General features: G+C 37.5%; 2 protein-coding genes across 3 annotated transcripts in view; both read right to left on the minus strand.

Annotated features, from left to right (window-relative positions):
* Window positions 1–3,782, minus strand: part of LOC115212258 (probable G-protein coupled receptor 156) — a 69,550-nt gene extending 65,768 nt beyond the window's left edge. The window contains exon 1 of the mRNA XM_036503049.1: window positions 3,670–3,782. The gene's annotated coding sequence lies outside the window, so the exon portion shown is untranslated. The remainder of the gene's footprint in view (window positions 1–3,669) is intronic.
* On the minus strand, window positions 2,418–16,561 carry LOC115211997 (TLC domain-containing protein 5-like). 2 transcript variants are annotated; one of them, XM_029780781.2, is made up of 4 exons: window positions 16,250–16,561; window positions 11,601–11,808; window positions 7,578–7,673; window positions 2,418–3,884 (listed from the first exon to the last, which is right to left on the minus strand). In XM_029780781.2, exons 2-4 carry the CDS (start codon window positions 11,785–11,787, stop codon window positions 3,412–3,414), a joined length of 756 nt encoding a protein of 251 aa, XP_029636641.1. In that variant the 5' UTR covers window positions 11,788–11,808; window positions 16,250–16,561; the 3' UTR covers window positions 2,418–3,411. The 2 variants fall into 2 exon arrangements, with proteins under 2 accessions (XP_029636641.1, XP_036358947.1); XM_036503054.1 differs by lacking the exon at window positions 16,250–16,561 and adding an exon at window positions 14,501–14,628.
* Between the last annotated feature and the right edge of the window lie 504 nt (window positions 16,562–17,065).

Raw genomic sequence — 17,065 nt, forward strand, 5'->3', positions numbered from 1 at the left:
TACATACATACATACATTTATGTGTGTGTGTGTATGTATATATCCATTACTGTTGCTTACCGTCCGCCTTCCATGCTAGCATGGGTTGGACTGTTTCACAAGAGCTAACCAGGTAGAAGCCTGCACCAGCCTTCTGTGGCTGTTTTGGCAGGATTTTTACAGCTGGATGCCCTTCCTAACACCAACCACTCAGCAGAGTTGACTACATATGTATGTATATATATATATATATATATATATCAGATTGGAGTCTGGTGCAGCCATCTGGTTCACCAGACCTCAGTCAAATTGTCCAACCTATGCTAGCATGGAAAGCGGACGTTAAACAATGATGATGATGATATATGGATATACAATAGAATCATCTGTATTTTTAAACTCTGGGCTGATTCTGTTTCATTGATACACAGAACATCATATACTTACAAACGGTTAGCAACTTAAGTTTCTACAATGCTTTAATTAAAATCATCTTCAGATTTTTCACTGTTGCCAGTTACATCATCTGAAGAGTGAACGTTTTGTATACCGTCACCACCACCAGTACAGCACTGTATCTTTGGTTATTTAACTCTCAATAGTCCTCACCAAGTGATATTATTAGTATGACTTAGTCTCAAAAAGAATAAAAAGAAGTACGAACATAGAAATATTTTTTTCAAATATATAATTTTCATATTGTATTTAATGTACATTAAATACAATCATCAACAGTCCAAAGCAATTATTTAATAAAACTCTACAGCTTCACAGTATTTTTCCATCCAAGTGATACCTCAAACATTCCAAGCTCTCAGAAACGAAAACAAAAAACAAAAAAAAAGGAAAAGAGTGAAATATATAAAAGAATTAACAGGATATCAAATAAATGTGTTGTTAGTATGGTACAGCAGATTTTAATAACATTATTTAATAAATTAAGTAACAAGTCTAATATCAACAAGGAGTTGATATCTCATAAGTCTTTGCATGAAAAAGTGTATAGTATATTTGGAATGTTATTAAGTTCCCAGCTCAAAGAAATTGGGACAATTGGTTGGGGATTATGAAGGAACCCTTCTTAATGAATTTTATCTAATATACTCAGTGTAAGTTTTAGGGAGCAAAGCTTGGCACTATGATGATAACTAATAAAGGTTTATGAGATTATGATAACAGGGTAAACTTGTGGAGACATGACAAAAATTGTATATTATCTTAATGTTAATTTGTTTCCTTTTTATGATGTATCAATAAATATCAAATGTTTAAGGTAGAAATATGTGTGGGTTAGCAGTTGTTAGTAACCAGAAAATTTTCTTAATTTTACTAATTGTGATTTGTTTGAAATCATAGTATCATCTTTCTGATGTTGAAGTTGTTGATAAAGTTAAGATGCTACTATGATGATAGCCAACAGCTGTTATCTAAATTTGGCCAGCACAATGTGACAGCAGTCAAATTTCCCATACTAAGCTGCCTTCCCATTCTCTTTTAAAAGGGGATCACATCAGTTATAATGAAAGCTCCCATATAGTTGCTGTACATAATCTCACAACCAAATTTCTTTCAGTAAACTGATGACAACTATGTTTCCCCGGTGAAAAATCTCTGGACAATAAACTCCACAGTAAAAACAGAGGAGATAGCAATAGCCAGAAATCAGACTCTTGATTAGCAACAGGAGTACAATGGGTTTGATATGAGTGTGGCTTGTCAAATGCTAATCACAAAATAAATATTTGCTAAAGTTACAGTATATAAATGAATGATGAAGTTGGAAGATCAGAAGAATTAGAAATGTGGAAACAAAATAGCAATCATTGAAAATATGTATAAAAGATGTGTATGTTATGAAACTTAGGTTGCACAAGTGTTTGATATACTCTGGGAGATATCCATATACAGGGTATCCACAAAGTCTGCATACATGGAGTAAATAAAATCATAACATAAACAATTAAATATAAGAAATAATAATTTCTTAAAGTATGTGTTAATCCCCATGTACCCAGACTTTGTGGACACCCTGTAGAACCGAAGAGTACATCATTTCAAAAAAACAAATGAAGCAAAAGCATGAATCTGATGGTTTGGAACGAGACTTCTCTTTGGAATCACTGGAGCCAAAGCAGCCCCTTTAACTCCTTACTTATATTTCCAGAAATGGCTTAGCATCTGTGCTTTTATAATCAATATGATAACTTGCTGTTACTTAAGGAGTGAAAGTCTACAAATACAGGGTTATTCGTTTCCTCCACTGAGAGAGCAAAATCCTTGAAAGTTAAATCTTTTAAGTATATGCCAGTCACTACATGTTACTAAAACAAAAAATAAATCTTAATTATTATTTTTAATGTATGTATATATATATATATATATATATATATATATATAATATATATATATATATATATTATATATATATATATAACTTTTTCTCATTTAATACTAATCAGTTAGTTATTTATCTATAATATGATAAGAAATCAAACTTTTCTTTTTTTTCTTGAAATACTTTCAGAAATTCTGTGTTGTCATTTAACTTAGCAATAAAAACAAAACTAGATTGGCTGCTAAATCACTAGGCCATGTATTCTAATTAGATTAAATGCCAGAAATAAATAGAATGCAGAGACAAGGCACAAGCAATAAATGCTGAGAAGTGATTTCTAGATCACTTCTGATCATTTAACGAGGTTATTGTACACAGTGCTCAAGTGCATGACTATACTGTGGTAGCCCTATCCTTAAATGCTGCTATCAAGCTATAAAACAAAGAGTTTCCACCTAAGACAATGAATAAATATATGGTCAACATCTTGATCAAGTGGTCACTTAAAAAAAAAAATCCTAACATTGTTTGATGCAAAGAGCTCACAGAGGCTAATGAATGGAAAACAAAAAGCAGGCACTTGAAAATATGTGTGTTATAACCTCTTAAAATACCTACATAATTTTGATCAGGAGGCAATACTTACCCTCACTTAAACATGGATGTACTGTTAGAACAAGCTATACTGCAGTAGTTAGCATGAGAGAACCTCTCGTGTTGGCTTTTGCTGCAAAATGCACTCTTGCTAATATCGTTAGTGGAGAGATAAACAATGGTGCATTTTGCAACAAAATGCCAATATGGAAGTTTCTCTCATGGTATTTACTGCAGTAAAGTTTGTTCTACAGAACATCCACATTTAAATTGGGATAAATATTACCCCTTGGTATTAATATTGCCTCTGTCGCTAATATATAATTTTGATCAGGTCTGGTAATACAACAGGAAATTAGAAGTCAAAACATGAGTTTATACTTTTTATTTAAATCAACAGAAGTTACAAACTGACTCAAAGGCTAAGAATTTTGCACAAAATACGAAATTCTTGGCTCTTGGATAATTTTGTAAATTCTGCCAATCAAAATAAAAAAAGATACTTAATTTTGATGTGATTTAGAGCATAACAATGAATGATCTTTTGGATATAAGATTCCACTATTTACTTGGTCTATTTTTGTAATATTTTTGAAATTTTGATATTTTCGTAGACATTTCCGATAACCAAATTTTAATATTGTTATCCAGAATGCCCAAGAGATCAAATAAAATGTGATACTAGCGACACGCATGAATATTGGTATGTGTGGCATCGACAGGTAACAGTAGATTAGGTTGCTGCCGACTACAATACGTACATAAGTGAAGGTGAGAATAAAAGCAGCATCAACCAAATCTGCAATAGCTGTGTCACGGTTACCAGAATATTTGAGAAACCATCGACACTGCAACAAGGGATTGCTGATTTCAGATCCGAAGATGGTAGCCACAATTTCTGTGCCGTATGAACCTGTAATCAAGCAGATGGCCAGGGCAATAATTGATACAAAGTGGTGACACAGCATTGTTTGACCTACAAAGACAGAAAAAAAAGAAAAAAATTAGTTTTGCTCCAGCTGGCCACAGCCAAATGACTGAAACAAGTAAAAGGTAAAACAAACTTAGGAGTGGCTGTTTATAACTCTTCCCCATGTGTGCAAATCTATAATCTAATAAATTCCATCCATGACCATCCTGTTAATTTTATTCAAGCATAGTTACATTTTTCAATGAATCTATTCCTTTTTATGATGGTAGGGTGTGATATGACAGATTTTGCTGTTATTTCTAGCAAATCTAGTGTCCTTGTAGATGACTCCTTTTTGGATCAACAGAAGCTCGCTTAAATTTAGGAATTTACATAATCATCATCATCATTGTTTAACGTCTGCTTTCCATGCTGGCATGGGTTGGACAATTTGACTGAGGACTGGCAAACCAGATGGCTGCACCAGGCTCCAATCTGATCTGGCAGAGTTTCTAAAACTGGATGCCTTTCCTAACACCAACCACCCCAGGAGTGTAGTGAGTGCTTTTATGTGCCACCAGCACGAGGGTCAGTCAGGCGGTACTGGCGACAGCCATGCTCAAATGGTGTTTTTTATGTGCCACCTGCACAGGAGCCAGTCCAGTGGCACTGGCAACAACCTTGCTCAAATGTTTTTTCATGTGCCACCAGCATAAGTGCTAGTAAGGCGATGCTGGTAACGATCATGCTTGAACGGTGCTTTTTAAGTGCCACCGGCATGGAAGCCAGTCAGCTGCTCTGGCAACGATCATGTCGCAAATTCTTAATCTGTGTAGTGACCATAGCAACAATAATTAACTGTCAAAATAATCAAATCCATCTATCATCTAGCTGTAAATAGATACCACAGTTTAGACACAGCTTATTGCAGTGGACTGTAGCAGCAATATAAAATTAGTATCTATTTTTCCTAACTTGCAGAAGTAAAGTTCAGCTTCATCAGGAAGGACTTGCCAGACAGATTAGTCTTAAGCAGACAGCAGAGAGTTTAAAGCAGTGCATATACGACCTAATTAACCATTGTCTCTTCACTTAGCTGTTGGGAAAAGATAGCAGATATTCTGAGTATGTCACTCAGTCCACCAGGGAAAAATTCTATTTCTTATCTCCTTAACACCATGGAATGAGAGTTAAGCACTGACTCTTAAGGCTTTTCAAGTTTACATTTATAAACTATGACCCTGCTGAACAACTCGAGATAAAATCCTTAATTTTAAAGCAATACAGAACCGTTGTACAATAGAATCATACACACTACTTAAGGACACAGTATCTAAATAACATTTAAAACTTAAGAGGTTTTTTTAAGGATGGACATGTAGCTCTGATTTCTTGGTATGACATAAATGTGAGTAAAATCTATTCCTGGATAGGACTGCATATCATCAGGTGATTTGGTACCTATTCCTTGATACCATCATCATCATCATCGTTTAACGTCCGCTTTCCATGCTAGCATGGGTTGGACGATTTTGACTGAGGGCTGGCGAACCAGATGGCTGCACCAGGCTCCAATCTTGATCTGGCAGAGTTTCTACAGCTTGATGCCCTTCCTAACACCAACCACTCCAAGAGTGTAGTGGGTGCTTTTACGTGCCACCGGCACGGGGGCCAGTCAGGCGGTACTGGCAATGACCTCGCTCGAATCTTTTTAGACATGCCACTGCCACAGGTGCCAGTAAGGCGACGTTATATATATATTTAAAGACATATAACTACACATGCACACATGCATTCTCACATGCACACATGTATGTACATATTTATAAACTACAAATGATCATGGTATCTGAGACAATAAAAATTGGCCAAACTTTGTGAAGATTAAGAGGATGATGAACAAAGCAAGATGCTTTTTTTCCACAACCTTGCTACCAAGAAGGTGGGCAGTCAAAATTTACTCTAAATTAAAAAAAGAACGCACACACATACATACGTACATACATACATATATACATACATATAAACATACAAGCACAGCATGTAATCAAAAGATATATAAATTTGAATTCATATCAAGATCATCTGCTAACTAGTCTGCAGCCACGAAGAAAACTAGGAGTACACAAAGGACTTGTGAAAGCAGGATAAATCCTATGTAGACCAGTAACTGGTTCATTATAGATCTGTAGCTAATGAAGTTATTCACAGTTATGACAGATTTTGCTGTTATTTCTAGCAAATCTAGTGTCCTTGTAGATGACTCCTTTTTGGCTCAACAGAAGCTCGCTTAAATTTAGGAATTTACATAATCATCATCATCAATAAGTACTGGACAGGACAAGATAAAAGGAAAAAGGCAGAGAGGTGGAAACGAGAAATAACTGAAGGATTTGTGTCTATGTACACTGCTAAACATAAATGTGTATGTACATATATGTTTAAGTAGGGGATAAGATAAAAAGAGATAAAAATTAAGAAACTGGATGAATGCACAAAACACAACCACATTCATATGTAAGTATTTATTAAATATTTATATATGCATATTTATATTTATATATGCATATTTATTAAATATTTATATATGCATATATTTATATACATGCATGCATATATATAAATACATGTGTGCATTGATGTATCTGCATATGTGTATGTGTAATATGCATATGTTATTGAAGGACTGGAGAACAATGAAGTGTAATGAGGGAAGGGCTAGAGAAAAGGGACATGAAAGAGAAAGGGGGAAGGTTTAAAGGTCAACTAATAAAAAAAGAAATATGCAGTAGTGGTGGGGGGAATATCTTGAAGTACAGGGAACATAGTATAAGTATACAATGATAAGAGAACTAAGCAGAAACTTGCATACATTCTCCTAGGTGCACATAATCATGGTATTTCTTTAGTTTTATAGTGTTGAATTTAAATATTCCTTCCAGCCTGGAGTGGGCTAGAGGAAACCATTTCAGTGTAGAGTCTATAAAAAAATCATGCACTGGCTGTGTGGTAAGAAGCTTGCTCACAAACCACATGGTTCCAGGTTCAGTCTCAATGCATGGCAACTTGGACAAGTGTCTTCTACTATAGCCTTGGGCTGACCAAAGCCTAGTGAGTGGATTTGGTAGGAGGAAATTGAAAGAAGCCTGTCATATATATTTATCAAAATTTAGGGTCGCCACCAGCCCCTGCCGGAGCCCCGTGGGCCTCTTGGTGTTTCGCTCAATAAACACACACAACGCCCGGTCTGGGAATCGAAACCGCGATCCTCCAACCGCGAGTCCGCTGCCCTAACCACTGGGCCATTGCGCCTCCATACATGGCTTCTCTAACGGGGGCGGGTGGGGGTGAGTGGAAAAAAAATTAAAAAAATAAAACAAGAGAAAGACGGTGAGGGGAGGGTGAATACTCAAAAAACAAGTTGAATATTAAGGAGAGAATAGGGATAGAGAGACAGAAAAGGTAGGTGGTTGGTTGGTAGGTAACTGTGCTAAAGTGTGGAAAGGGTGTGACAGATGATAAGAGATGGAGAGAGAGGTGGATGCAGTGAATATCAGTTTGGAGAAGGGGAAGTGAAGGAAGTAGGAATGGATCAGGAGAGAGAAGATAAGGGACAGTAATAGGAATATAATGTGAAGTGTAGGGGACTAAACAGTATCATTTACAACAGGGGAGTGAGTAGTGTTATAGTTAGGGGATGGAAGGGATTTAGAAGAAGAGTTGTGGGAGAAGGCTTAACAATAATAATAATTCACTTACCATCTGTTTGAAAATATAAACACCAGAAAAAGTCAAAGATGAAATATCCAACTGAAATAATTGCAATGGACTCTTGAAAAGGTGTGTTCGGTCCACCTGAAATCAACAATTATTTGGTAAGATTTAGACTTTAATTAAATAATAAATAAATTAATTAATTAAGCAACAACACCAACACCAGCCACTGCCACCACCACCATTTTAAGGTTATTTTTCCAAATAAAATGGAGTCAGCTGTGTGATCCCCAGAACAATGATCGCTATTTTAAACCATAGTCAACATGGAATCCTCACAAAAGAGCTTTTAATAGCCACATGCCATTCTTGTTACCGTTTACTGAATGATGTTAATTAACTCTTTTAAAAATATGAAAAAAATTAATAACCATCATCATCATTTAACATCTGCTTTCCATGCTAGCATGGGTAGGACGATTTGACTGAGGACTGGCGAACTAGATGGCTGCACCAGGTTCCAGTCTGATCTGGCAGAGTTTCTACAGCTGGATGCCCTTCCTAACACCAACCACTCTGAGAATGTAGTGGGTGCTTTTACATGCCACCGGCACAAGAGACAGTTTGGCAGTACTGGCAACCAATTTGTATGATTATAATTTTTCATGCTCTTAACTTGGATTTTAGAACTGAAATTATTTTGAACATTAACAAGTGCAGATTGGTTCTCAAAAACACAGTTTTAGGTTTAGTCCCAACACATGGAACATTGGAAAAGTATCTTCTACAATGAGACAGAAATTGAAAGAAACCTGCTGTATTTAATATATGTGTGTATGTGTGTGTGCATACCTCTATGCTAGTTTCTTATTTTTCAATTCTATACCCAGTTCAGTCGAGAGGTATAGAATTGAGGCTGCTTGGTAACCTCACCAACGCTGGTGCCACATAAAAGGCACCCAGGACACTCTATGAAGTGATTTGTGTTACAAAGGACATCTAACTACACAAACGATGCTAAAGCAGATATTAGAACTTAGGGTAGCCCTCCAGTTCATCTGTTCATGTCAAACCATACGACCCATGCCAACATGAAAGAAAGGACATTAAGTGCATCCATCTCTTAATGGAGTTGATGACAACCATGATAATGATGATGATGATGATATTTAGGTTTTCAGGAGTGGCTGTGTGGTAAGTAGCTTGCTTACCAGTCACATGGTTCTGTATTCATTCCCACTGCGTGGTACCTTGGGCAAGTGTCTTCTACTATAGCCTCAGGACGACCAAAGTCTTGTGAGTTGATTTGGTAGACGGAAACTGAAAGAAGCCCGTCGTATATGTATGTATGTGTATATGTTTGTGTGTGTGTCCCCTCCCAACATCGCTTGACAACCGATGGTGGTGTGTTTACGTCCCCGTAACTTAGCGGTTCGGCAAAAGAGACCGATGGAATAAGTACTAGGCTTCCAAAGAATAAGCCCTGGGGTCGATTTGTTCGACTAAAGGTGGTGCTCCAGCATGGACACAGTCAAATGACTGAAACAATTAGAAAGAGTAAAAGAATAAGAGAGTAATTAAAAGATTTAATTACTTTGGAATTCTCATGACTCTGCCATCCTACATGAGAACTCACAGCACTTTTCGTATATCCATTGTTTCTCAACACTTTATTTTCCACATATTTTCGTCCTCAGCTAACACAGCATGTCATTTATGGAGGCTACTTTGCCAATAAACAAACTTTTTGCTACCACTCAAGACTATTTCATATTTTTAGTAGGGGAAAAACTACATTATTTACTGCATACTTCCTTTTTGAAGTTATAAAGTATGATAAGAGAGAAACTTAGTTGTATAGCCCCAGATCAGCCCTAACTGAGCAAACCAACAATGACAGTTATTTATTTATTTGTTACAAGCGAAATTACATTCAGGACTACATTATCTGAGATTCTTTTTTAAGACAGCAGGGAGTATATAACGGGAGAGAGATTTTGCTGCTATTTCTAGCAGGATGAGTTACCATCTAGGGACTTCTTTGTGCCATGTAAAAAGTATCCATGCTGGTGCCACATAAAATGCTCCCATGCTGGTGTCACATAAAAATGTAAATTGGTTGGCATTAAGAAGGGCATCCAGCTGTAAAAACCAAACTAAAACAGAGAAATGGAGCCTGGTGTGGCTCTCTGGCTTACCAGCTCCTGTTGAACTATCCAACCCATGCCAGCATGGCAAGCAGATGTTAAGTGGAATGTCTTCCAGCCTCTAGTTACTGTTAGTACCCCAGTTCCATACTCAGTACCAATTACATCAACTAAATAACAGAACATGTTCAGGCTGTCACGCTTCACCTCTCTATACAATTACCACTGCGGCTTGGTGTGTATAGTGTAGTTCTCAGCTAGACAAAAACTACATGTTTGTGGGCAGACTTAATCATTTAGTTGACTCTCTGTATGCTGTAGGTCAACTCAGTCAAGGCCGACATAGACATACTCATGAAGGACTAGCAATTTTTAGTAAGCTTTTTTCTTGATTTCTTTATAGTTTAGACATCATAAGGATCAGTTTGAGACAGAAAAGAGCCACAGACTCACTAAAGACAATACCATTACATATTACACTAACAAGCTTTAGCCATTTCATCTTCTCAAATTAATTACTATAAATTGTTTCTGTTGTTTTACACTCTACTACTTTAACTTCACAAGATAATTTTTATCAATCATTTAACACTAGCAGAATAGGCTCAGAATAGGCTATTCTACTAATGCTCAACAATTTACTTTAAAATCTTAGCACTTAATTCATTTTTCTTTACTTCCCACTTCATTGCTAAATCTAATTGTCACAACTACATTCACTACCGTCATTTTACATGTTGGCATGGGTCAGATTAGATTTCACAGTCCAGGTCAGTTCTTAAGCAGAGCTACTGCCTTCACAATGGGTTGGATACCACATCTCATTTGTATATTGTTTCTACAACAGGACACCTTTCTTACAAACTTTGCTAGTTGCATTATATTGACATACCAGCACTAGAGAGGCTGACATGCCCCTAGTAAGAATGAAAAATCCTTTGTACATGATGTTGTCTTCATTTATTCATTCATTCAACAGTAACAAAGGGATTGTCTCATTCCCAGCAGACAGAGGAGAGAGTGATGAAAGAGAATCAAAGGGAAAGAGTGATAAAAGAGTTTATGGAAGAGAACCAAGGTGACATGAGCGATAATACATTTGTATTCTGCATCCATTTGTATTCTGATACCAGTGCCGGTGGCACGTAAAAGAACCATCCAAATGTGGCCGTTGCCAGCGCCGCCTTGACTGGCATCCGTGCCGGTGGCATGTAAAAAGCACCAACTGATCATTGCCAGTCTCACTGGGCACCTGTGCCAGTGGCATGTAAAAAGCACCCACTACACTCACAGAGTGGTTGGCGTTAGGAAGGGCATCCAGCTGTAGAAACACTGCCAGATCAGACTGGAGCCCGGTGCAGCCTCCTGGCTTCCCAGACCCTGGTCGAACCGTCCAACCCATGCTAGCAGGGAAAGTGGACGTTAAACGATGATGATGATGATGATTCTGCTTTTGCTTTTCAATTACTTATGAACAGGACACTCAAATCTTTATGTCAATAAATGGTATATCTTTAGCAACAGATGATGTAAGATACAATTACATGGAAGACCCAGCTTATTGAGAAGAAGATGCATCAAGCCAGGTGAAATCATAGTCATGGCAGGTACTGGTGTCATGCAACTGGCACCTGTGCCGGTGGTGCGTAAAAAAGCCCATTACACTCTCACAGTGGTTGGCATTAGGAAGGGCATCCAACCTTAGAAACTATACCAAATCAGACTGGAGTTTGGTGCAGCCCCTCAGCTTATCAGCCCTGGTTAAACTCTCCAACCCATGCCAGTATGGACAACAGACGTTAAATGATGATGATAATGATGACAATGATGATGATGATGATGTTGATGATAATGTAAACAATATTACAATATTATACAATACGACATTATAAACAGTATTATGACATTATGAAGTATTTACCTGCATCTGTAAAAGGCCATGGACCTTGAATAAAAGTGCAGTAGTATGAGAGAGAGGTTATCAGCAGTGCGTGCAGCAGACTTACAGAACGGCATGACCATTCATATGACTTGCTTCTCCAAAAGTAACACACGAAACAATAGAGACTTGTCCACAGAGATGATGTCAGTACAACTTGAGTTAACATACCATTCGCTTGAAATGTTTCCTGGAAAAGTAAGAATATAATATTATTAGAAAACAAATTTTTATCTTCTTCTCTACCTTGAAATACATTCAGTTTGTCAAATATCATCATCTCAAATAGAAGCTCAGCCCTTTCATGACAATATTTCTAATTAAATTCATTGTGTCAATTATGAAAGGATTAGTAAAATAATAAACTTACTCATTAAGGATTAGTAAAATACATTTCTGCTATAGGCACAAAGCCTGAAATTTTGGGGGAGGGGGGCAGTTGATTAGATTGACCTCAGTACACATCTGGTACTTAATTTATTGACCTCCAAAAGAAGAAAAGCAAAGTCGACCATAGCAGAATTTGAACTCAGAACGTAAAGACAGACAAAAAACCTATTTCTTTACTACCCACAAGGGGCTAAACACAGAGAGGACAAACAAGGACAGATAAACGGATTAAGTCGATTATATCGACCTCAGTAAAGGATGAAAGGCAAAGTCGACCTCGGCGGAATTTGAACTCTACTGATCTGTTCAGATAAAAAGAACATTGTTCATAGAGTAGTTGAGGAAGGGTATTTTCTCATCAAAATGTTAGAAGGAATGAATGAGACTTGTGGAAGCTAGAAGCTGAGATGAATATAAAGTTGAAATATGGAAAAAGGGAAATTTACAGAAGCACAGCTCTAGAAGAGCTCATATTGCATATATATATATATATATATATATATATATATATATATATATATATATTATTGGCTTCACTCATTTAACTGCGGCGATGCTGGAGCACTGCATTTAGTTGAACAAATCCACCCCAAGATTTATTCTTTGTCAGCCTAGTACTTATTCAATCAGTCTCTTTTGCCAAACCACTAAGTTACGGGGACGTAAACACACCACCATCGGTTGTCAAGTGAAGGTAGGGGGAGGGGAACAAACATAGACACACAAACATATTCATATATACGACGAGCTTCTTTCAGTTTCCGTCTACTGAATCCACTCACAAGGCTTTGGTCGGCCCAAGTCTATAGAAAACACTTGCCCAAGGTGCCATGCAGTGGGACTGAACCTGGAACCATATGGTTGGGAAGAAAGCTTCTTACCACACAACCATGCCTGTGCCTACATTTAGCATAATTTATACAGTCGGATATCATTTCAAACTTTACAGAATGAACTGGTTGCATTTCATCATGTACTACATGGGTTATTGTGTCTCCAAAAAGACAAAACTAGGGGGCCCTCTTCACGCTACACTTATTTCTTTATTGCCCACAGTGGGGCTACACATAGAGGGAACAAACAAGTACAGGCAAAGGGATTAAGTTGACTACATCGACCCCAATGTGTAACTGGTACTTATTTAATTGACCCTGAAAAGATGAAAGGCAAAGTCGACCTCAGCGGAATTTGAACTCAGAACGTAACAGCAGATGAAATACTGCTTAGTATTTTGCTTGGCGTGCTAACGATTCTGCCAGCTCGCTGCCCACTTGAAACTACTGTCTTCCTGAGTCGTCTATCTGTCATCTGTCTTAACTATCTTCCGGGGTCATCTATCTGCCATCAGTCTTAACTATCTTCCTAGGTTGTCTATCTACCATCTGTCTTAACCGTTTATGACAAGAATTTGTGACAAGACCGGAGACACCTTGCATATTTGCTTCAACATTCTTATTTCTTTATTGTCCACAAGGGGCTAAACATAGAGGGGACAAACAAGGACAGACAAAGGGATTAAGTCGATTACATCGACCCCAGTGCGTAACTGGTACTTAATTTATCGACCCCGAAAGGCTGAAAGGCAAAAGCTGACCTCGGCGGAATTTGAACTCAGAACGTAACAGTCTGCACAGTGTGTTGGATCCATAAGCAGATTTTCTATAAGGTATAAGAATATTCTAGAAAATTGACTCATGCAATATCTTGACCCTGATTGGTTGTTTAATATACCAATCACATGAAATTATTGTCGTTTAGCTGTGGTCAGACTGGTTGCCCAATGGCTTGGTTTCAAATCACTGCAGACCATGCATTAACCACTATTCCTAGTCTTTCCTCCTCAGAACATCGTCTCTCTAGAATCTCCTCCCAGTTCATATCTTTTTCTCGGGTGTCAAGTTACAATAGTCTGAATGAAACACAAACGGCATTAATCTCACCCATATCAGCGAGCCTGATATGGTAATGGGCACTGCCCCTTCATCAACATCTAGCAAGTTAAATAAAGTGTGTGTGCGTGCGCATTTTTAAGTGTTTGTTTTCATTTAAAATCCAGCGTCGTGTGAAAAAACGTAACTTAGTCATTTGATAAAATAAGTAGCGAAGTGAAATATGTAATACAATCAATGTGATTGACTAAAATCATGAAGGTGGTAGCCCCTGCATGACCCCAGTTCAGTGAATAAAACCAGTTATTGAGTAAATAAAAAATAATTCCATACACACGCACGCATGCACGTGAGTGTACGACCCAAATATTACATAAGTAAACTTAGTTTTATGAATACACTACCCAGCTAAAAGTGGTAGTACGGGTGGTAGCTATTTTTGGATGGTTGTCTATTGCTGGGACGCACAAATACAGAAACATTGGGAGCGGCTATAAATTTCGGACTGTTAAATTTAATTTTCTACATGATGATACGCATCAAACCAACGCTATATCAGGGATGCAAACGTCTCAATTAAAATTAATTAACAAGAAACAGTACCTGAACTAGTCACAAATCACCGAGTCTTCTATTTCCTGATTGCAGCTAGTTTCAAATTATAAAAATACACGTATTTATAAAAGCGCCTAAACAACCCACCCTCGCTGCTTCATAATTGAATATTAAGGGGAACAACTCTAAAGGGACCTCTGAAAATTTCCATTACGACTCGCCCATAACAAACACACTTGTATATAAAACGATATATCTATATATTATATTCATTTCATTAAAGCCTGCAACACTGACTTAGTTATTATTTCTATTTCTACCAGTATTTGTGGTTTCTGCTTTACCCATCCACATAACGCTGTACCTAAGTTGAGCAAACGAGACATCTTGACGCAGTCACTAAGTCTGGTAAAAATAGCAGCCACACCCTACCTTTAGGCTGTGCAATCGTACATACACTATGTCTGTATGGACACGGATGAAATGAATTTTGATCTGAAGTTTATTCGACCAGAACTGACTTAGGCTATGCATTAACAATGTAGTGCACAGAGAAATTCCTGGCCACATGAATATGTTGGATGACAAGAAATTGTGTGGTTAAGAGGTTTGTTTTATAACTATATGATTCCGTGTTCAATCTCATTGCACTGTACCTTGATGTTGGATAACCAATATCTTGTGACTACAATGATGTAGACAAAAAGGTGTGCAGTGCAGAGGTCCATCGGATATATAATCTCCAACTCTGAGATGCATAAACGGAACCTTCACTAACATAATACACATCTAACTTCGTGTACAAACGATGCACAGACCAAAATTAAAGTTCCGCTTAATTCATTCCGTGATCAGTTAATAAAAAGCTGAATGTTCACAAAGGGTCGTGATCATTTACAGACATACTGACCTCTGGGTAGTGTATATAACATTATTAGTAGACTGTCATTAACGATCTGTATGTTTAGCATTTTCAATAAAGAAGAAAAGATTATCGATTGATTTGAAATAAGACGCGAGTGAGAAATAACAAAGAACTGTATAGCTGCTACTATACACTCGCTACATTACATAGAGAGACGGACGGACATGCGGCTCTTGCTATTATTACACTAGTATTCGGTGTTGAAGAAGCGTGGGTTTTTGTTAATTTAGCCATCTCATTCGTATGAATATAGAAGAAGCAATCATCGTCGAATGGGAAAACGAAATTAATGACAGCGAGCTTGTATGTAAACAAAGTTGTTAAAATTGAATGATCACAAGTTTGCGACCGATAAGATTCAAGTCTCTCTTTTAATTTGCTAAACTGCAGATAGTAACATTTCGCTTTCTTTAATTATTTCTAATTAAAGAATTTTTTTTTTTTTTAGTAGCCGGTATGACAAACAAGCTACCCCCCTCTCTCTCTCTCTCTCTCTCTCTCTCTCTTTCTTTCTCTCCATGGCGTGTGTGTGTGTGTGTGTGTGTGTGAATAGGCTAGTCCCGAAATAATTCTGCAACAAAAATGAACAATGCAAAACCACTGAAGTTTCTTCTAACACAACAAACTATGCAGTCGTAACAACGATGAAGACAAAAAATTCTTTCGCCGGTCGTCAAACAAAATGATACTAGCATGTTTTACAAAATGAAAGTGGAGCGCTATACTCAACGATCGTCCGTACGCCCGAAAAGGGCGTGATGATCACGGTTAGAACGCCTTTCTTCATGGGCCAGTTAACTTTGCATTAAATAATAACACTCAAAAATATTATTACACCAGAGAGCAAATATTGAAAGAGAAATTTTAGTTACCGATAGTGTACTTATAAAAATATGGATCAGTTCCGGGCCGAACAGGATCGCTGCGTTAGCATGACTTAACAGGGTGGACTTCCTTGTTGATAGAGACAGCAGCGAAGATCGTTAAAGGGTGGAGTCTATCGCTGGGTACACACCAAATGGGTGTGGGACGACTTCCTTAGAGATTCTGTCTGCAGTGAAGGCCGTTCGTGTCGTTTATTCGTTGAAATATAGCTAATATGTGTTTGTAAACACTGCGGTAGTAGTTATAGGTTAGAAATAAGGAAAGAAGAGCACACAGACATTACGTCATCGATTTAGGTTATGGGTTCGTCCCATATATTTTTTTTTTTTTTGTGTGTAATTCTTAGTTTTATAAAATTAAAGAAGCTTTAAAAAAATCGAAAAATATACCATAAATTCCTTGCTGTTTTTTATATTTGCCTGCAGTCGGTAGCGGTGTTGTTATTTAGCTCCAGATCAATCAGAAAATGCAGATTCAAAACGAACATAGTCGACCCCTCATGCTTTATAATTTAAAATGGCAAAGCAGCGGCGGAAACCCGCAAAAAAATGTGCGTTGTGTTCGGAAACGATACTGTTACGAAACACGTGTGCTAGAAGTGGTTTACAAGATGTCGATTGGGAAATTTTTCGGTTCAAAGTGCACCTTGCTCTGGCCATCCAACTGATGTCAACAGCGATACCAAGTCCCTTTATACAACCTGGATTATCATAGATATTCCGCAAATATCCCGTGAGTTCCAGCCTGGAACCGATGTTTCACTCTCGGCGCATTCACACGAAATATTTCATAACACACACTTG

The sequence above is a fragment of the Octopus sinensis genome, linkage group LG5 (assembly GCF_006345805.1).
Source record: "Octopus sinensis linkage group LG5, ASM634580v1, whole genome shotgun sequence".
Lineage (NCBI taxonomy): Eukaryota > Metazoa > Mollusca > Cephalopoda > Octopoda > Octopodidae > Octopus > Octopus sinensis.

Bases quoted from the DNA above. Each gene is read 5' to 3' on its own strand.
- LOC115211997 (XM_029780781.2), bottom strand. From the start codon at position 11,787: ATGTTAACTCAAGTTGTACTGACATCATCTCTGTGGACAAGTCTCTAT. The intron at 7,674-11,600 runs GTAAATACTTCA...TGTTGATTTCAG, and splicing joins ATGGCCTTTTACAGATGCAG to GTGGACCGAACACACCTTTT. The intron at 3,885-7,577 runs GTAAGTGAATTA...CTGTCTTTGTAG, and splicing joins TTTATATTTTCAAACAGATG to GTCAAACAATGCTGTGTCAC.